At 52.9% G+C, this 21,832-nt stretch overlaps 1 protein-coding gene across 1 annotated transcript in view; it reads right to left on the bottom strand.

Moving 5' to 3' along the window:
- Positions 1–2,199: 2,199 nt before the first annotated feature.
- KY (kyphoscoliosis peptidase) overlaps positions 2,200–21,832 on the bottom strand; it is a 44,270-nt gene continuing 24,637 nt past the window's right edge. The window contains exons 7-11 of the mRNA XM_049629798.1: positions 18,790–18,898; positions 17,196–17,313; positions 8,531–8,719; positions 7,086–7,276; positions 2,200–3,371 (exon numbers count right to left, since the gene is read on the bottom strand). Of these exons, the coding sequence (XP_049485755.1) occupies positions 2,476–3,371; positions 7,086–7,276; positions 8,531–8,719; positions 17,196–17,313; positions 18,790–18,898 (1,503 nt within the window). The 3' untranslated portion in view covers positions 2,200–2,475. The remainder of the gene's footprint in view (positions 3,372–7,085; positions 7,277–8,530; positions 8,720–17,195; positions 17,314–18,789; positions 18,899–21,832) is intronic.

Below are 21,832 nucleotides of genomic sequence, written 5' to 3'. Positions count from 1 at the left end.
AGCAGCTCCACACATTGGGCACCAGGGAGCGCCCGTGTCATTCCACCAGGCGCTGGGACCCCACCGCCAGGAGACAAAGATGGGGATTTGAATAAAAGATTTCAAAATGCAACCCCGAATTCTACCCTGAGCAGCATGCGTATAAAAATTCATGAAGATTGGATTTCATTTCATGTATTTTTACTTCAGTGGAAAGAAATACAGGTGATTTTTTACTGTGCCTACAGCTGTCTTTACAAAGGTGGGGGGGCACATGGTTGCTCTGCAGACACTTTGAGAGGCTGGGCCTTGTCTTGGTTCCTGGGGCAGCTCCTGTTTTGCTGGGTGGCATTCTCTGCATGCTCCAGAAGGTATTAATTATATTATTTTAAAAAAGATACATGCCGTTCTCATCAGGACTAGCCATGGCTCTGGGTCCAGTGAGTGACATGAATCACAGAAGGCACTTACTATTTTGACAAAACACAGCACATTTCTTTCAGCCCATAAAATCAAAGGTGTGAAAAGAGGCTGTTTTCAGGGTGTAAAAACTCCCCTTGTTTTCCTGTCTTAGTGCATAGCAGTTCCGCCTCTGGGGCCTTTGTGCATTTTCCAGGCATGAGTGATGCAGTGCCAAATGCCTGGGTGGCGGAGCCTGCCAGAGGACTGGACATAGGCCAGGGCAGAGCTCAGACCCTCGTGGTGTACTCCCTTCATTTCCAGGACCCCCAGCCTGGTAGGGGACGGGCTTCCCTGTAACGTGGCCGTGGGCCAGGTCCAAGCTGGGTGGCAGTGGGGATCTTCAGGGAGATGATGGCCTGAAGTGTTGGGATGGAGCTTTAGACAGGCCTGTGCAGGGGAGGCTGCTGCTGCTCACCCTGAGCTCTGAGATGGCAGGGGCAGGGGCCCCTTGGTCTTGCCCATAACCCCTGCATCTAGCACAGTGCCTGGTGCATATTAAGTGCCCCGTGAACATTTGCTGAAGACACAAATGTGCGGATGAAGGCACGAGCATCGGGCTGGCCCTGGCTGTGGCTGAGCCTGAGGACATTTAGAATGGTGGGGGGTGGGGGCAGTGCTGGCCAGTGCCAGCTCTCAGGGTGGGGGTGCTGGGTTAGGCAGGGGCCACAGAGCTGAGAGGCCAGGAGGCAGGGAGCACCTGCAGGGCCTCCAGGAGCCAGGATGGTGTTGTAGTGACCACGCAAGGCCTCTCCATCCCTCCCTCTCGAGCTGCCCTTGCAGGAGCCAGCCTCTTGGTTGTTGCCATGGCAACACCGGCCTGAGGTGCTGCTGAGGGCCGGTGGGCAGCTGAGGCTCCCAGGGCTGAGCAAGCGTGGAAGGCAGGACCCCAGGGTCTCTCGTGTCAGAGAAAGGAAGGAAGGGAGCTGAATATGGACGAGCACAGAAACTGCTCTCAGAGCAGGTGGAGGTCCCCCCACCCAACCCCAGCCGGGCTTTGCTGGTAGGGACCACTGGGGGCCGGCATAATCCTGTTTTTACATGAGTCTGCTTGGCACTACGGTATTTGCACTACTTCCTGCCTGGCCTCCCTGCCCAGGTCTTTGTTTAGGGTTACCAACAAGGCCCCCTCAAGGCTCTAGCAGCCTCTTGTGGCTTCTTATGAAAGCTGCAGGCCAGGGCCTGCGGTCAGGCTCTGAGAGGGCCTGGAGGGCCACCAACTAACTAGACTGAACTGACCCTCAGGTTCCTCTGGGAGCACAGAGTAGGAGGTCTCTCACCCTTAGACTCAGGTGGCAGGGCTAATGTGGCGTCTTTCACCCCTGGGCCCTCTACCCCCGACACCCAAGGGTGGGCACCGGGAGTCCCCTTGTAACTTTTCTGTTGCCACATCACAGGTATGCACAGGGATTGTGGAGCCTCCAGCCCATCGTGGGCCGGCCAGCTCCCTCTTCACACCTTCTTTTTTCTAAGGCTCTTGAGGAGCGAGAGGCAGCAGGAATGCTGAAGACGGTCAGGTCTGGGAAAAAAACAGCAGTGCAACCCTCCCGGGGGTCCGGGAATTGGTGAGAAACACTGATGCTGCCTGCAAGGGGCTCTGTGATTCAGAATAACTCAGCCTTGCAGATCAGGTCCCTCTTGGGCACAGAGGAGAACTCTCTCACCATCACGTGAAAAGCTTTCTGCCTGAGGCGTGTCCCTGCTTTCCCACATCAGCCCTATAAAAACAACAACAGCATTAACACGAGAAGGGGGCATCTGGGCAGTGGTGTACAGTTTACAATACCTTGGATTTACATAGCACCTTTTTCTTCTAAAGGGCCTTTGCCTCAGTCCCCTCGGCCACCGCCACAACCGAGCGCAGCCATCAGAACAGAAGTGTCACAGCTCCCGCGGCAGAGCGGAGAGACTGGGGCAGAGGCCTAGAAGTGACTTCATGCAGACTCGGTGTCCAGGGCTCTCTGCACTTCCCGTTGGGCCCTCCCTGGGCAAGTGTGGCCTCGGCCCTCTGGGAGGGTGTGGCCGGGGTGCCGGCCCTCACTGGGTGTTCACTTTGTATTTCAGGATGTAGGAGTAGAAGTTGTGGTTGGCGTTCTCCAGCACCATGACATAGACTTCCTGGCAGCCGGCCGTGTTGCAGCTGCCCTCCCAGTAGCCCTCTCGATTCAGGGTCAGGGGCCACGTGTCCTGCCCCTTCACCAGGGCTTTGGCGATGCCATGTAGCTTCAGTTTGAACGGGACGTTCCTGTTGGCAGGAAGCACGCCCGACAGAGGCTCCAGCAGCTCATTGTCCTGCCCCCAGTTGCCAAAGCTCTCGGGGAACATGGGCCAGTTCACCTTGGTGTTGGTGCAGCACAGGAGATAATTGAAGACGAAGACATAGTTGCCCGGCTCCAGCCTCTTCTTGACAAAGATCTTGAGGGCAAACTTGCCGGCCTGGGGCAACTGGACTTTGAGCTCTGCCCGCTTCTCCCGCTGCGTCTGGAAGATGTAGCGCCGCTGTGTCTCCTCGGTGATGGGGCCTTCGTCCCCGTGCAGGGAAGCCAGGACGCTGATGCCCTCCTCCACGCCGAAGCTGACAGAGCAGCGCCCGTCGCTGGTGTGGATGATGGGGTCGGGGTGGGAGGGCTTCTTGATGCCCATCTGCTCTGAGAACCAGCTGGGGCCCACGGGCTGGTGCAGCTCAGCTGGCAGCCGGACGCCGATGTCCACGTAGTTGCACTTGAGCGTGTACTCCAGCACCGAGCTGTAGATGTCAGACTTGCCTTTGGCAAAGATCTGCAGCTTGTGGGTGCCCACGGTTGGAGGGTATATGTCCAGCTTCATCCCGTTCTTCCTGAGGCTCAGCAGCCCATGCTCCTGCTTGCCATTGAGCATAAACATGAAGAGCGTGGGGGCGCAGCTCTCAACGGTGACGGTGGCCTTCCCGTTCACTGTGGAGAGAGAACCAGGGTCAGGTGGGATGGGCCCAGTATGTGCTGATTTGCTGGTAAATGTTTAGCAGCTGGCTCTCTGGGCGAGGGGTGGGGGTGGGGGAAGCCCTAATTTCTAGTGGCTGCCCACTTCCATGGTGTAAATACTTTCAGCACGATGGATTTTAAGCAATCGAAGTGATGTCACCGACCACGATGTGAGCCAGCTGCGGCACACCGCTGGAAGGGCTCCCCACCGAGCTGCGGGTGGTTCTCTTAGAGTGAGCTGAAAGCTGAGGGTCTCCAAAGAAAATCTGCCCCGGCTGGATGTGCTTGCCCCACCCAGGTGATTCACATTAGATGAAAGTTGCATGGAGGCTTAGTCTGGTTCTTGGAGCAGGGGAGAGGGTCCATGACCAGTTGGAGAGACACCCTTTGTCTCCTTCCAGTCTCGAGTCTTGCCTCACACCTCCCCCTCCTGGCATCTGTTCTTTACAGTGTCAGCAGCTCTCAGGTGAACGCAGGACCTTAAAACCTGGCTGGAATGGTTCACCACCGAAGGCTGCGCTCAAGGGGTGGGGCTGCCTCCTAGCTCCTGGAGCCCCCACCCAGGCCTCCCACAGGGAAGTGGCTCGGTGTGTCTCTGGAAAGGTCAAAGGTGAAGGGGAGGGCCTTTTGCATCCACCCACCTTCTGCCTCTCCCTGTGCCTTCCAGTTTTGTCTTCCTCTGTCCTCGTCACTTTTTCAGGGACAGGTGGCCAGTTCTCTGGCTTTATAGCCCGTGAGCATTCCCCTACGTGGTTCTCCCTGCCTCACGGGACCATGGGGAGGGGCGGTGGCTCCTTTCAGAGCCTCACCCACCTTCCTCCATGCGGAAACCTTTCCCTACCTTCCACTGCCAACCCATTCCCCCACTGCAGTTCCCCTCCACCCATGTAACTCTCTTCTGGCCCCTGACCCCACTCTCCAAAGACTTCAGTCACTTACTCCTAGAGTCTGGGCTGCTGGCATGCCCTCCTGGCAGTGCTCTTCTCCCCTTTCACCCACCATGCTCTCTAGCCTAGCCCTCTTCCCAGCCCGCTGACCACCGCCCCATCTTTGCTGCCATCCCTTTCCTTTCTGGTATATCAATTGTGGAGTGTTTTGTGCTTTGGTGCTATTTTCTTTGTCTACTTTCTTTCTCTTGGTTGAATCTCTACTCTCTCTTTGCTTCCTCTCCTAAGCCAATTCAGTGGGCAGAAGCTGTCTCAGCCTTCAACTGCTCACGGACCCAGTCTGTTCCATCTTGCATGAGAGTTGGCTGTGAGATCCTGTGGAATTCATGTCTGATGTGGAGTGCCAACCAGCACCTCCACATGGCTGCCCGAGGACCCCGAGGAAAATACCTGGTCACTCTTGGCCTCACTTGTGTGGGTCACCATCAAACTGGAGACCAGTGAGAGACCTGTCCCTCCTGCCTGGCCTGAGTCAGGACCCTCCTTTTGGGGACCACAGGGCATTCTCTCACATCCTCCAGGGCACACCTCCTCACATCCAGTAGCCTTCACAGTCTTCTTCCCTCCACTGCTTTCCTCCAAACCAGGTAAGACCTTAGTATAATGTCTGACTGCAAAGAATGCAAAAAAAAAAAAAAAAAAAAAAGCCTTTTTCCAAGCCCTCAAGTGACGTTGAGCTCCCAGGAAGCCTCTCTTGTAGCTCCGCATCTCCTTCAGGAAACTTAGCACCAGTGCAATGAATTAGTTCTCTGCAATGTCTGTCTTCCCTGCAGGGGTGGGGCTGTGGGGAACTGCACTCCTGCCTCCTTTCCTGACTGTCCAGGGAAAGGACCAGGGTGCCTGGCCCAGCAGATTCTAGGCAAAGGTGAGCTGAATGGCTGGAAGACTTGAAATAAGGGCTGGTGACTTCAGGGACTCTGCAGGAGCCTGTGACCCACCCCTGCATCCCTTTTCCCTCCACCTCCCCTCATCCGTCTCAGTGGTATTCCACCCCCTACATCCTGTGTCCTCTTCCTTCCCTGCTTTTGCCCACCTGTTTCCCTCTTCTGCTTTCTTCCTGTCCCCACTCTTAACAAAACTAGCTCCAACAAAGAAAAATTCTTTAAGTATGCATCATGAATATGGAATCAAATTTGAGATTACTGTATATTAAGAAACCCAGTGTTTACAGTTCTGTGTCTCTTATAAAGGCAAGTTCTACTCCGCTATTAATTTGATGTTGCTGTAGCCTGGTCCATTCTTCCCTGTGGTTCCATGGGCCACAACAGACCGACCAGGCTCCCCATCGGATATAAGCACCGAAATGCATTCTCAAAGACAGCAACCTCATGCTGTTATTTTAACAGCAGGAGCCTCCAGGTATTTGTAGTTTTAAAAAAGTAGCCCAGAGCTCAGCAGACTGGTTACGGCAACCATTGTGAGGTGGAAGGGACAAATCAGTTGGAAGGAGTGTGGGGACACCTGTGCTCCCTGCACCCCGATCACTGTGCAGTGTGGGGTGGGGCTCACCCACAGACCCGCGCACAGACCTCTCTGTGCTAACAGCCAGTGTGAGCTCAGGCCTTCCCAGGCCCCATGCAGCAGAGATGGTGCTGACCAGCAGTCCTTTGCTAAAGTGTGTGGTGGGTGGGTGGCTGGGTGGGGGCAGGTGCATTGACAGGGTTGTGCTGGGCCCTGTAGTGTGTCCAGGTTATGTTCCCAGCCCCAGACCAGGCACGAGGGCCTTGAACACACATAAGACAAAGTCCTCTGGAGTCAGCCCTGTGAGGCTTGTGACCACAGTTCTGTGGCCTCCCCTCCCCTCAACATACAGGTGGCCCCTGTAAACCTCAGAGCGCACAAACACACCAGGCTGGGTGCCCGAGGCCGCTGTGGGGATCCGGGGAGCAAAGGTCAGTCCAGGTCAGCCATGGGACAGCTCAGCTGGGTGTCCTGCACTGCCTACTCCCAGGGAAGTTGGCTGGGAAAGGCTGGACTCTGCCTCCAGGAGGGAAGCAGAGCCAAGGGGCATTTGGGCTAGAGAGGGAAGGGCGCCGAGGAAGCCAGGCTGTTCCTCTGGAGCCAGCCCTAGCCTAGGGGTGCTGGAGGGCTTGCTGTGTCCTGCTAGTGCATGTCTGTCCCTGTGTACCGTGATGCCTGCTCTCTTCCAGCTCCTAAGACCCCGCTCAGCAGCCACTCCCCGTAACAAAACCTCCCCCAGTTCTCTGTCCCGGGAGACCCCCATTGCTCCCCCACTAGCCAGTTAGACCACTGATACACAGATCCCAGCTTGGCTGGGCCAACATGTCCTCTTTTCCAGGAGGTCGGAACAACAGAGCAGGCTAGTGAGCTTCTGTCGAGGACCTGAACTGGGAGGTGGGTACAGCCAGGCCTGAGGCAGTCCTTTCCCTGCTGTGGGCACTGGGAGAGACTCACCTAGCTACGGACCCTTCAGTCCTGACTTGCTGACAGGTTGGGATGTGAGTGTGGCCCTCAGGGGCTAGGGAAACCCAAGGACTTCCTACGCAAGGATGCGTAGGTGTGCTCAGGCATCTGTCCCTGCAAATGTGACCTATGGCTGCGTCCTGCCCTGATACCCTGATGGCCTTGGCTGCCTTAGTAGCACCTGCACATACATACAGCTTACAGCAAGCTCACAGGCCCTGGCAGGGAAGTCCCCTGGGGGCCCGGATGCCTTGAGGTACAGAGCAGGCTGCTCTGTCCCTGCTGCTACCTCACTGGCCACCTGCTTTGGGCTTACCTGTTTTGATCACCGAAGTCTCTGGGTGGGCACTCAGCATCCCTTTGTTGTAGAATTCACTCTTGTGGTACATGTTGTTCTCAAACTGCTTCAGAGATTGAGGAGGTTTGAGCAGTTGCCAGTTCTTGTTGTCTGGGAAATGGTCCTCGATGAACAGTGCAGGATGGGTGAGGAAGTAGAATTCATTGTAGCTAGAGGTTGGGGGAGGGGGAAGCTGGTCAGTAGTCATGTGGGGTGATAGGCCTCAGCTCTGTGGAGAAGGAGGCGGGGGCTCGCAGGGGGATCTCTTGGGCCTTCTTTTGCCTAGTGTATCCACAGTAGGGGTCCTGCCAACAACCCAGTGGAAGGGCCACTATCTCCAGTCTTAACACGGGCACTGCAGATGGCCCCTCAGTGGCTGCTTCCAGAAATAGGAGCCATGGCAGGATCTGAGGCCCCTTTTAAGAGAAGGCCATAGTCCACTGGGGCTGTCTAGGTGGGGAATGGGCTCCTGCTAGTCTCAAACCCAAACAGAGATTTGAGGGAACAAAGGCATAACCAATGGATCAGGTGCAGCTAGTGGGGCAGAGGGCCTGCAGGCAGGGAAGGTCTTGGGTGGGCAGCCCTCCTCTGGTCCCTGGGGCCAATGAGACATGGTTCTCTAGAGGTTAGTGATAGGGATCAAGAGAAGAATTGGGAGGTTCATCTGAGATGGGGATGCTTCACTCTTAGCTTATATTTGGTCTGTGTGCAGAACTGTAGAGATTTAAACTGCAAAAATCAGAGACAGTGCTCTCATTTATGATCCAGGATGAATGTCACGGCCTTAGGTTAAAACCACAGTTGGTCAAAGCCTTGGAGAACAGACATGCTCCAGCGCCCTGCACCCTGCCACCCTGCCCCACCGTGCCTCGCGGTGACTCTGTGCACCCACAGCACCCCTTCCTACAAGCCATAACCCCTTCCGCACAGATATGATGTGGCTGCATCCAGCCCAGAGAGGAGGAGGAGGAACCCTGGTGTCTGGTGGTAGCAGACACCAGGAAGAGAATTCTGGCATCCCAGTGAGAGCTGTAATACGGTCAATGGGCCAAAGGCCTCAATGGGCCAAAGGCCTGAAGGGAATCTACAGACTGCTAAAGAAGCTTCTCAGCCCCGCCTTTCGTCTCCCATATGGCCTGTGGGCAAATGCTGGGTTTTTAGAACTTGGGTGGAGGGTGCTACAGGGAGCCAGGGGAGCCAGAGGAGGGATTTTTGCCGGTGGAGGGTGAGGTGACAGAAATGTCTGGACCCTTACTGTCGGCTTGGAGCTGGCTCATCTCAGAGCTGGAGGAAGGGTGGGAGTGGCCAGCAGCAAGCAGAGCCCACCTTCCCCACCCACCTGGCTTGTTTACCCGCTGCTTCAACCTGGCACCTCCCCCATGTCCACCAAGCAGACAGGCAACAGAACTGAGACTTATACTTACAGGAAGGTGAATTTGGAGGTGGCAGAGTCCACCAGGCCGCTGCCCCAGGTGCTGTCCAGCAGGTGCCATCTCCCCTCCAGGTACACAGCATTCCAGGCATGGTCAAACTCCCCGGAGAAGCTCTGTCCTGTCTGGTAGCCAAAGCCCTTGGAGTAGCCAGGCACGGTCATGCACTGCACTCCAGCGATCCTGACGGTGGGACAGGGGGTCTGAGAGGTGGGCTCCTGCTGGCGCTGCCCCTCCCCCACAAGTCTGTCTGTCCACAGCCCCAGGCCTCAGACATATCTGCTGTCCGTCAGTTCCCTGCCCCGCCCCCTTCCTTTTCCCTGCCTTTCACAAGCCACATACAGATGGCCTGAGGGCTTTTATTTCCAGGGCTGGGGGATAGGGGGACACAGGGTCGGTGGGTCCTACCTGCACAGACTGGCTTTAGTCCCTACTGCCTGCGCATCCCTAAAGACTCCTGAAACATCCTTCCCTGGACTGAACCTGCCTGGTGCTTCACCTGCAGCTCTTCTGGAGGACAGTGGGTGCAATGGTGAGGGTCACCCCAAGAACATGGAAACCCAGGAAATGACGATGTTCTTGAAGAACCAGAGCAGCTCTAAACAGGTGACTGAGGAGCTGGTCTAGGTGACCAGTATCAGGGAGGGGTGCTGGATGTGAGGGTACAGAAGAAAGTGGACACTGCCCTAGGACACCTGTGTGGGGACACCTGGGGCGGGGCAGCCAGTGTCTCCAGCCCTGACTGGGAGAGGATCGGCCCGTTGCTAAGATTACTCAGGGCTGACTGCCAGGGCCACTGCGGTGCATTAAGCTCATTTGATGACTGATTGCCCTGGCCACAGTTTCAGAGTCCCCTGTGGAAGTCCTTTGGGGGTGAAAATGTTGACCACTCACTCAACCTGAGCTTTCCACCCTCCCAAGAATGTGTTCCCCCAGAGCTCACAACCTAGGTGGCACCACTTTTTGTGGCCTGGACAGTGGGGGGATGGATGCTGGTCACCTGTGGGGACCACAGAAATCATGCAAGCTACAACCTGGGCATTTACAGCTGAAACCCTGAGGCACCACCCCAAGGCCAAAGCAAGAGCCCTGAGAGTCCCTCCATGACCAGCTGGACTTCCTCTTCAGTGGCCCTGCCCACTGCATGGCAGTTACCAGTGTAGACTGCTACTCTGACCCCCGGGGACACCCTGTGCTAGCTCTCCTGGGGGCCTTTGTGTGAATTAGAGAAAGGTGCTCCTTCTTCATGACCCTTTTCCTTCACTTGTGGCAGATGGGTATAATAAACACACAGTGCATGCTATCCAGGACGTTCATGGTGGCCCCTCAAATGTAGCTCCTTTGAGTATCATGCAAGGTACCCGCTGAGTCTGCACTTCCCTCATATGAAGCAATTCTGTACTGTGGGTGTGGATCAGGCCCAGTGGTCCCTGGTGGCCAGGGCCAGGGTCCTTCTGCGGACCAGGCCTGCAGGCTCAGGGGCCTTCCAAAAGAGGGCCACACAGCCTCTCCAGGTAACCAGCAGGGGGAATGGTTCTGCATTCATCACAGGAACTGGAAATTTTCCCTCTAAAAATATATGTTTGATTAGCAATTCGAATATTGGGGGCACCTGGGTGGCTCAGCTGGTTAAGCGCGGAGTCTTGGTTTCGGCTCAGGTCATGATCTCGGGGTTTGTGAGTTTGAGCCCAGCATCAGGCTCTGTGCTGACAGTGGGGAGCCTGCTTGGGATTTTTTTCTCTCTCCCTCTCTCTCTCTGCCCCTGCCCTGCTCATGTTCTCTCTCTCTCTCTAAAAAAAACCAAAAACCAAAAACCAAAAAACAAAAAAAAGTAACAAAAAAAAAAAAAACACAAAAAAAACCCCACATCAGAATATTGGATGAAATATTATGTATCTAAATATTACTTGTCATTTGTTGAGAAAGTCTGTGAAGCCGACATGGGGAGCCTGCGCGTTTCCACCTCCCACCCTGCCAAGGTGCTGCTTTGCCTGCACATGACAACCGCTGCTCCCATGTCTGCTTGAGCTTTCCTCCTCTGCAGGGGCAGGCCTGCGGCCTCACAGAAGCGGGTCCAGGCCTCCCAGGCTGTCTAAGAAATGCCACACGAGCAGAGCATCGAAGCCCTCTGGGAAGGGTTTCAGGAGCACTTGGGGAATGGGGGCAGGGAGCAAGAGGGACTGGATCCTGATGTCAGGTTTTCCTGCTGGTAAAAGCCAAAACCCACTCCTGGAGCAAAAGGGTGACCCTGGGGTAGGAGGCACAGGAGGCAGCTGCGGGTGGAGGAGGAGCGGAGGAGGCCCCAGGAGGAGAGAAAGTGCTTCTGGAGAGCCCCCTGCCTCATTAGCTGCAGGAGGAGAAGGGGCGTGCCTCTCTGGGGTGGGGGGATCTGAACATGTTTAAGGTCTTAGAAAAAATGCGCAGCACAGAGGGGGTGGGGGGGAAACCAAGGCCAGAGGGTGGGATGGAGGTGCGCATTGGCGGGGGGAGGGGGTGCTTTCCTAGAGGGTGGTGTTCCATCTATTCAGAGAGAGTGCGAAACGTGAGGGAAGACACGCCCCAAATGATGTTAATTGATAAATGTCTATAAAACTCTGCCGTCAGCGCAAGGCCTGAGCGTGCGCATGTGCACGTGTGGGTGCGTGTGCGTGCGTGTGTAGGGGGAGAAGCGGAGGAGGAGGGCAGAGCGAGCCGCGGCTGTCTTTACCTGGTCTCCTAGTAATGCGATTGGGGGTGATTGTAATTTTCTATTTCAAACTTTCAAAGTGAGTTATTTTCCTTTCTTGCCCAGAAACGTCCGTGCGCGCTCACTTGCAGGAAGGAGCATGTGGAGGGATACATGGAGCCCTGGGAACAGTCCTGCGGAGGGTAAGTTGACTGAGGCGGGCTGTACACTCTGGACAAGCCACCCACTGGGGCCCCGTCTCGCCCCAGAGCCCCCTGCAGTCCAGGAGGGAAGCTGAGCACTGAACGTCCACACGGCCCCCAGGTGTTACAGGGCAACGGCCCAGGTGCCGCTGCGGGCAGTGTGGCCCACTGGAATTCAGCCTGAATGCCCTCCAGGGAGAAGCGTGTCCCAGGCAGTGGACCTGCGGGTACCCTCCCACTGAGGGGTGGAGATAGGATTTGAGAACCAAGTGGGGGAGGAGCAGTGGGCTCAGTCCCAAGCCTGCGAAGGGCGGAAGGAGGCAGAACTGGGTGGCGGGATGGGTGGGCTCTGGGCTGACCCAGGGGATCAGGGCTCCGTCTCAGCTGTACGGTCGCCTCCAGTGTGACCTTGCCAGGCCCATCACGGGCAAAAAGAAAGGTTGGCATGAACTGATCTCTAGGGGCTAATTCTCCTGTGACAGGCTGAACAGAAACTGGAAAGGCCATGGGGAATGCCTGGGGCAGAACAAAGAGGAAAAAATAAACTCAGCTGTAGGCTTATGCCATGCTTGACTATGATAGGAGGATATTTTGTTACCTGGCAGCAATATGCAAGATGAATTGGACAAAGAAGTCATAAGGCATTACTGTTAATAATCCATAATTCTCATGCAAAATAGTGGAACTAGTCATTCCAGCTGCTGGGTGCTAGTCAGGATGACCCACGGCCATTTCATGTTACCAGAAGATCACTGGCTGTGTACACTATGTGAAAAGCACTGTACCAGGCACCAGGGAATAATATCATATCTCATAGCATGATAAATACTATAGCATAATAAAATATTGTAAAAGTAAAGTTCACTGGCTGCCCGAGATGCGCTCATAGTTGTAAGGGGAGCAGATATGTGCACCATCACTAAAATGCCAGTGATGAACACAGCCCTTTTAGGGGACCAAAGGAAGAGGAATTCGCTAGAAAGATCTAGAAGAGCATGGAAGAAGGGACAGAAATGTTTCCACCTCCTACTGAGATCTGACCAGCCATATTAGAGACCAAAATAGCATCCCACGACATCTACCTAATAACCTCAGGCTGCAGAATCTTGGGTTTTCCTTTTGACCGTTAAAAAAATTTTTTTTTAATGTTTATTTATTTCTGAGACAGAGACAGAGCATGAGTGGGGGAGGGGCAGAGAGAGAGGGAGACACAGAATCCGAAGCGGGCTCCAGGCTCTGAGCTGACAGCACAGAGCCCAACGCGGGGCTCAAACTCACAAACCGTGAGATCATGACCTGAGCCGAAGTCGGTCGCTCAACCGAGCCACCCAGGCGCCCCTTGACCGTTTTTAAAACACCAACACTAGTGGTATCAATTGAGGATGTGGTAGAACCAGCCTGTGACTGTTATTTTATACAGACATGGTCAGGGTCCTGCCATGAAAACCATAAATGCTGTGTTAGCCACACCACTGCCAGGCCCCCAGCAGGGTGGCCGCACTGTCTGGGGTGGGCAATGTGCCCTGTGGGCATCAGGCTCTGACCATAGCAGACTCCCCGAACTCTGATCACCTCTCCAGGGTGTGTGAATCATGTGGAAAATAAGAAAGGGAGGGAGGGAGGGATGTTGCCAAGGGAGAGGTAATGAAGCATACTTTCTTTTTTGTATCTTGATGAAAATATCATGATTTTTAATGTTAATTTTTTATTGGAAACGTAGTTTCACTAACCTTAAGCCTAATGGTCACTTCAAGTGGACAAGCATATGCGAATTAGAAGTTTTAGGCCCTTGTTGTCCCTGAAACATTGGTCCTCAAGAAAGTTAATATTGATGCAATCAAGGTAGTTTAGAATCTACCAAAAACAGTTTGTGATTTCTCTCCTGCAGCAGGACAATCATAACCATGGCTTATGTTTCACAGTTTATATAGTTGATTTCTTGTAAATTCAACAGTGTCTCTATTTCTACAATACGGTCCCCTTTGCCTTTTCTGGCACCAGCCTTTATGGTGAGGTCAGTAACTATAACCATAGTAATAAGTCTCATGCTGAGACCCTGCGAAGGGCCTTGTGGGGTGTGATCTCAGGGGCCTCCTCTCTGAAAGGTGAGGAGTCAGCAGAACAGAGAAGGAAGCTGACTTGCCTGGGGACACACAGCCAACTAGTGGCCAGAGCCGCACCAGGACTCAGTTGTCCTGCTGCACATAGTTCCGGAGGCTTTGTATTGTACTAGCCGTTTTGATTGCCAAGGTTTGTTTTAATTTATAAATGTATGGTTGGGGCACTGAGCAAAATTAAAGGATGGTTTGTTCTGGTGATGTCATCCATGTCTGCGAATGCTATCCTTTGGCGTATCTATAAGGCTGAGGGAATTCAGATGTCCCTTTCAGAGGCTTTTTATGACAAAGTCAGATCTGGGGATAACTTAAGGTTATGCAGGGTATCTGCCTCTTCTAGGAGGCTAAGATGGTCCATCCCCAGCCTTTCAGGGCCTTTGGAACCAAGTGTTGTGCTGGGATCGTCTGGGACATTGTGCTGAGCAGAAGTGTGCCTCTGCTCTTGTTCTCAGGGAACAGCTGAAGGATGGATGCAAAACAGGCTGACATCTGATTGGTGACAATCAGTCTCCACAATATCAAAGCCTCAAATTGTAATAGGCTCCTTGCTTTACCAAAAGTCTCTAGAAAATCTGCTATAGCTGGTGGCGCTAGAGCCGTGATAACAAGGGGAGGGGCTGTACTGGAGGCTGACTTGGTGACAGGAATCTGGGGAATTGAGCTTGGCCCCTGCAAGGAAGTTAAGCAGAATTCATGAAGGCTGTGGGGAATTGAGGCAGAAGAAAGGACATTAATGCTGGATTATGGGAAATCAGAAAGAAACCAGACCAGCAGTTACAAGCGATAGCACTAACAAAAAAACCCCAAAAAACAACTCCCATCAGTTACTCAGGAAAGACGATGAGGAAGTGAAGGATGTTGCAAAAATATCTGAGTTCCCCACCAAATTACTTTATTAAATCAGTCTTTAATGAGGCTGTTGCAGGGAGGCAGAATGGACTGGCAGAAGTAATGATGGCTGCGTGGGTACTACTCTTGCTAAGAGGCCACCCTGACAACTGAGCCGGGATAAATCAGCAAGTGTGGATTACATGTCTTCTGTTATTAAGGACTCCGCTAATGAATTTACCAAACCTTCGGCAATTATTTGGAAGGTCGGGGAATTAGGAAAGTGATGCATGGCCGAGGTTACTGATCTTTAAAGCAAAAGTTAAAGGGATCCAGGGAACCGTGAGCTACGATTAAACGTCTGAGCAATGTGCAGAGTTTTCCACATGCTAACTGCCAGGCTGGAAATTAGCTTTAAATGCTGTAAAATGTTGGGATGTTTTAATGAGCAGCTGCAGGCCAGAATAGGGCCATTGTTAAGCATCCAGACCAGGCCAAAAAGCTGACAGGTTCACTCAAGGCAAGTGTCAATTTTCTGAGTCTATGTGTGTCTGTAAGAAAGTTCCACAGAGCAACAACACTCCCATACTCAAGAAAGACAGGCAAGGTTGAAAAAACAACCCGTATGTCAGGTGAGCAAACTCTAAAATGCCTGTTCTCATCTAGCCCTACAGAACTGCCAATAGGCAATACAGTCCCCATGTACAGATGAGAAAATTGAGGCTCTGAGAGGTTCAGTGCCTTTCCAAAAAACACAGAACTAACAAGTGGTAAATCAAGAACTGGAAATTAAGGACTGGTAAACTGAGGACTGCAAAAGTCTTTCTGGCTTTAAATCTGGCACCCTTTCTGTACCATGCTGGAAAGCTTGTGGTGGATAAAGAAGGATATACTATATGACTTAAAAGTCCTGAGTGCTTTCAAGTTGGCAAACTAAGATGAAAATTACACTCTGAAAGATGCCAGGCACAAATAGAGCTGAAAACAGTCTGAGGGCTATTCCATTATTTAAAAAGAGAATAAGGCCCATTTCATACAACTGCACTCGGAATATCTTGTCATTTCCTGTCATTGAGGACCTACGGTGTGAAGGATTCTGAGTGGGTGTTCATAGGGGAAGCAGAAATAGAGAGCAGCTAAAGACACATAAAAGATGTATTAGACCTATAAGACATATAAGAAAAGATGAGCACAGGGAACACATCTGTGCTAGAACAAAGTCTGGAAAGGAATGTGGCAATGTGAAGTGTTCTCTCTAAATGGTCAGAGTAACTGAATTTTCTTCTTTTTTCTTTGCATTTTAAAAGTCATCTATCATTAACAAGTATTTTTTTTTTTAATTTGGAAAAATTACTAAATAGAAGCATAAGGCAAGACGGGAGCTTGTGTATAAGGTGTGCTGATGACATCAAGGGAGGGAAAAGGAGGGGGCCATCCTGGAAGGAGCATGAGAGACGGGAGCAGAGCGAGCTTGAGGACACAGAAGTGCAGGCAGTGTCACAGGTGCAGGGCTGGAAGGGTGCCGGAGGTCAGATTTTAGAGGACTTTACAGGACAGCATGAGTCGGTAGTCCTGTTTGGAAAGTCAGGGCCTAGGGAGTCTGGGCAGAGGGTCAGTGAGGGTCCCGGTTCCTGGAGGGGCCCGCTGGCACGTTAGGGTGTCCGGGTCTGGAGTGGGGGCAAAAATGTGAGGGGTGGGAAGGACCGGTCCGGTGGACTGGATGGGCTGCAGAGGGGTTGCATCCTCTGCACCGGGACCTGCCCTGGCTGCCTCTGGGACTGTGGTCTCAGGGGCAGGGCTTGGAGGTGGGGGGAGTGAAGAGTGGGGAACAGGCAGGAGGCCTGGAGCCACACGGGGGCAGGCACATGTCTATGCCTGGTGGTGATGTTGCAGGGTGGGAACCCGACAGCTGGGTGCTAGGCCGGGAATGGGCTGTGTGTGCAGCGAGGACAGAATACAAATGCCCACCTGTGGACTCTTAAGTGTCTGTTGCTGCGCTTGGTTTGATGATGAATTGCCACCTGAGTCCTGGTGGGCTGATATCTGGGTGCCCGAGGGGCCCCTCTCCGCAGAGGCCTGTGGAGACGGTGGGCAGAGCCTGTCCATCTCCCTGGGGAGGAGGCCAGGGCTGACTGATTGTGTCCTGTGGAACACCGCAGACCTTGGAGACTGGGCACAGGAGGCTGTGGGGTCGGCGGGGCTCCCCCAGCCTGGAGCCTGTCTCGAGGTCACCTAGAAGCAGCAACGGTATCTCCAAACACAAGTGGTTTCCTTACCAGCTACTCGCCTGCTGTCACCCACCTGGGCAGCGTGACCAGGTGCGTGTTCCCAGAGCAATGAAAGTGGAGCCCAAAGGCTCCAGGAGAAAAGCTGCTTCCTAGTTATTCAGCTTCTCCAACTGACAGATCTTTTCAGGTAGGAGCTCTTTTGTTTTCCCCAAGAGAGGGCCCCTGTGCCAGCCCTGAGGACAGCTTTCACAGTCCCCTTGGCGTCAGCAGCCATTGTCCTCCTGTTCCTGGACCTGCCATTCTTCTAACCTTCAGCTGCACAGAGATCGGAGAAGGTGGGAAAAGGGCCTTTTATAACCAAATTATCTCAGTGCATTCATCTGCCATTATGTTAATGCATCGTGAAGCCCGGCAGATGGTACAAAGTCAATTATGCTGGTGTTAAAAAGGGAGAAATTGACCTTTTCAGGACTCACTTGGATTCCAGAGCAGAGTTTGCAAACTCAGGTTTCAGGCCTGGCATGTGGGTGAAGGTGCTTGGTGCTTCGGAAGGGGAGAAGGGATGGGTCAGGGTGGTCAGCCCAGGGCTCCCTACCTTTTGCTGGACCCCTCTCGTACCTGCACATCTTCTCAAAGAGTCCAGCGTAGCCGTCACAGTTGGTCTTCTGGGTCCGCAGGATGTCGGTGGGCTTGAAGGCCTGGCGGTCCTTCTCCTGGGCAGCCTCAATGTCGTACTCTGGAGGGCAGAGGAGGCTGTGAGAAACAGGTCCTGGGAGGCAACCAAGGTTGGTGCAGAGGAGAAGGGGGCGGGGAGTCCATGGCTTGCGGCCCCACCCTCACCCTCGGCTGTGCTTTCGGCACCATTTGGGTGGGCCTCTCTCAGGTCGGGGAGAAACTGCTGTGGGCTGAAGGGAACCCAAGTCCAGCCAGGGCCAACTCTCAGAAACATCACTGTGGCGAGAAATGTGCAGTGGCGAGAGGAAGAACAAGGCATTGGCAGAAGAGGCTGCTGACTGGTTCCTTCGGCCTCCAAGGAGAGGCTGGGAGGGAAGGAGACCAAGATAGCACTAGAGGTGGGGGCTCTGCAAGCAGTTTATCCCTGTTGCAGCCACCCACCCCCCCCAGGGCCTCACAGTGACCCACAGGGGGCACTCCGAGCTACCGCCAAACAGCTTGTCATTCACTAACAGCCTAAGGCCAGCGGTGAGGCCCTGAGGCAGGAATCATTGTGGCCACTAAGGGCACAAAGGGAACATATGTAAGGGTGGCAGGCAGTAAATGAAGTCCTACCTAATGTTCTGTTTCTGATTCTGCCCTCTCAAGACCCAGGCTGAACTGAGCTGCTGGGCTTGGGGTGGGAGGAAATGGCCTCTCAGGCCCTATGGTCAAGATATCCTACCTGTGTAAAGTGAGTTCATGCTGTAAGCTGTATCCCTCACTGCTGCTCTGGGAGGACAAAGGAAAGGCCCAATGGCAGCAGATCAGGAGAGCCCCGCTTGTTATGTCACAAGGAAAACACTGGAAGTCCACCCCACCACCTGGCTCTTCCATCGACTGCAAGGGGCTGCATCCAGCATCCCCCTAGCAACCACCTGTGAGGCTTGGCTTGAGCTGGTCAGACCCCCACGGCTGTCCTGTGCAGAGCTGGGGACAGCTGCACAGGCCCAGGTGCCCTGAGCTTGCCTGGAGGTGGGGTGAGGACTGGTGGCTGAGGTCACCTGTGTGAGATCAGTGAGCAGGGGGAGGAGAGCCTACTTTTCCTGGCACTGGTACTTGAAGAAACCTTTGGTGTGGCAATAACTTCAACAGCTATGAATCTGCCCCATCCTTCTTGGAGATGACCTTCTGTCCTGGGTTCTCAGGTCTGTGGAGCAGGTGTACCGGGAAGCCAGGACTGAGGGAATACTGCCGCTGAGTGAAGGGGCCTTAGCTCTGGTCACGGGCTGTGGGCAGATGACCACGTGGGACACCCCCCCCCCCTCCACTAAACAACACTTCATGGAGACCGTTAGCACATGTTGAGTTTTACCCTCCTTCATTAGTCTTTGGTGGTTCAACCTAGCCATCTGGGAACCCTTCTCCTCCACCGTCCATCTCTTTCCCTACACATTGCTGGTCAAGGGAATCCCAGAGAGGCTCCCTTGCAAACAGGGTCCTTCAGGAAGTGGTGTCAAAGGAGTCCTAGAGCCAGTGGCACCACAGGTGGGCCTACCTATGTGGTGGCAGATCCAGATCCAGATCACGCGGACCCTCTCCAGGTCACTGTGGGCCTCCTGGAGTAGGTCGCTCACCAGCTCGTCCAGGCCACTCTTGACTGTCACCTGGGGAGTGGGAGGGGCATGCTATGTCATATGTCAGACCCTGGATGAGGGCTGTGAGAGCCCAGTGCCCTGACACCTTCAGCTGGTGTTGCTTTTCTTCCAAGCAGAGGAGGAGGAAAGGGCCGGAAGCACAAAGGCTAGGCTGAGGGCAACCCTTGGTAGGGGGCTGGACATATCAGGTAGGGCTGACCAGCTGAGTCACTGGCCCTACAGCTACATATCTTTTCACTGCAGACCCTGAGGCCAGCCAGGTGGGCAGACATCTGGGCAGCTGTAGCAGCCCCTACTCATGATCTATACCACCCAAAGCAATCTGCAGACTTAACACAATCCCTATAAAATTCCAAAGGTCTTTTTTGCAGAAATGGAAAAGCCCATCCTCAAATTCATATGGAATTGCAAGGGACCCAGAATAGTCAAAACAATTTTGAAAAAAAAAAAAAAACAAAGTTGGAGGACTCATATTCCTGGATTTCAAAATTTACTACAAAACTACAGTAATCAAAATAGTGTGATACTGACATAAGGATCATATAGGCCAATGGCATAGAATTGAGAGTCTAGAAATTAATTCATACACCTATGGCTAACTGACTTTTCTGACAAGGATGCCAAGTCCATTCAGTGGGGAAAGAATAGTCTCCTTAACAAATGGTGCTTGACAACTGGATATCCACATGCAAAAGGATGAAGTTGGCTCCCTACTTCATACCGTATATAAAAATTAACTCAAAAAAGATCAATGACTTAAAAGAAATTAAATGATAAAACTCTTAGAAGTAAACACAGGAGACGGGCGCCTGGGTGGTTCAGTCGGTTGAGCATCCGACTTTGGCTCGGGTCATGATCTCATGGTTTGTGAGTTCGAGCCCCATGTCAGGCCCTGTGCTGACAGCTCAGAGCCTGGAGCCTGCTTTGAATTCTGTGCCTCCCTCTCTCTCTGCCCCTCCCTTGCACATGCTCTGTCTCTCTCTGTCTCAAAAATAAATAAAACATTAAAAAAAATTAAAAAAAGTAAACACAGGAGTAAATCATCATGACTTTGGATTTGGCAACAGATTCTTAGGTATGATACCAAAGACACAAGGTAAAAAAGAAAAAATAGATTAATTGGGTTTCATAACAATAAAAATCTTGTGGGCATCAAAGGACATTATTAAGACAGTGAAAAGACAACTGACAGAATGGGAGGAAGTATTCGCAAATCATGTATCTGATAAGGGTGTAGAATCCAGAATATGTAAGAGAACTTCCACAACTCGACAACAAAAAGACAACCTAATTTTAAAATGGGTAGACTGGAATACACACTTCTCCAAAGATACGTAAACGGCCGATGAAAAGCTGCTCCACATCATTAGCCACCAGGGCAATGCAGATCACAACCACAGGACACCACAGCCACTAGGATGGCTGTTGTCATCAAAAAGATCTCCGAGATGTGGAGAAATCAGAATCCTTGTGCATGGCTCATGGGAATGTACAACAGTGCAGCTGCTGTGGAGGACGGTTTGGGGGGGTTCCTCAATAAGCTAAACAGAATTAATCATACGATCCAGTAATTCTACTCCGAGGTATACACCCCAAAGAACTGGAGACAGATACTCAAACAGATACTTGTTCCAACTCCGTTCATGACCGCATTATTCACAACAGACAAAAGGTAGAAACAATCCAAGTGTCCATCACAGATGAATGGGTAAACAAATGTGGCATATATCTGTACCATGAAATATTATTCATCCATCAAAAGCAGTGAAGTTCTGACACCTGCTACAGTGTGGATGGGTCTTGAAAACAGGACATGTACGTATGATTCCACTTAAATGGAATCGAGAGTGCAAAAGTTCATAGAGACAGTAAGTGCTTTAGAAGTTACGAGGGAGAATGGGGAGGGATTGCTTCATGGGTACAGAGTTTTTGTTTGGGTGATTCGGGAACAGATGGTGGTGATAGTTGTACAATACTGTGAATGCAATCAATGCTGCTGAGTTGTACACTTAAAAATGATTAAAAGGGCAAATTTTATTATATTACCACAATTGAAAAAAAAAAAAAAGAACAAATTAGGTCAAGGTTTAGAGTTGTGGGAAAGGCAGCCCTGACTATGTACAGTCTTTATAGAGAAGCTGGGGCAACCCAGTGCTTAATTCTACAATAGCTGCCCACACCTCTGCCAGCCCCCATCTTAAGCTCTCTGAGCGCCTGGATCCTTTTCGCCACTCACATCCGAACCCCAGGATCCACTGTCTGACGACAAGGAGACCTCTGGATCCCTCTTCTGCCTCCCACCTGCCCAGCTGCTGCCCACCTCCTTTTGTTCGATGTCCAGCTCCAACTCCACAGTCCTGGTCTCTGTTGCTCTCCCCGGGCCAAGGACAGCACTGGACACATTGCAGGGCCTGCACACGAGCCTGGCTGATTCCTGACTTAAAACCCTGTGGCTTCTGGTCCTTTGGTCTCCTCTACCTGGGCCCGGCTGGCTCTGGACACTCACTGCTCTGTGGCTGAGTCTCTGGCCTCAGCTGCGCTCCTGGCACTGCTCTCCAAGCAGGACCGGCAGCCTGTCCCATCCCTCCGGGTGGCCATTACCACACAGCCCACCCTCCTCAGACTCTGGCACTGCACCCCCTTCTCTCCTCAGAGACAGCCTGGCCTCAGACTCGACAAGGCCCAGGCAGGACTTCTGCATAATGAGCCCTCCCCCTGCTCAGCCATGCCTCCTGTCTTTGCGGGGCTTGCTCTTCCTCAGGCAGTGCCCCTGCTCACCTGTGTCCTCACCTTCTCCCTTCCAGTCCTGGCTGCCCTATCCCCTCCTGTCTGTACCCCTCCCTATATCTCTTTCTCAGGACTGCCTACACCTAGCCTTCCCCTCTTTGCCAGGCTCCTGTGGGGTCTTCACCCCCCCAAACCTCCGCTTTGCTCCTTGGCCTG

This window comes from Panthera uncia, chromosome C2, assembly GCF_023721935.1.
Source record: "Panthera uncia isolate 11264 chromosome C2, Puncia_PCG_1.0, whole genome shotgun sequence".
NCBI classification, from domain to species: domain Eukaryota; kingdom Metazoa; phylum Chordata; class Mammalia; order Carnivora; family Felidae; genus Panthera; species Panthera uncia.
Note: the sequence above shows the minus strand (reverse complement) of the source record. Positions and strands in the feature narration are given on the sequence as shown.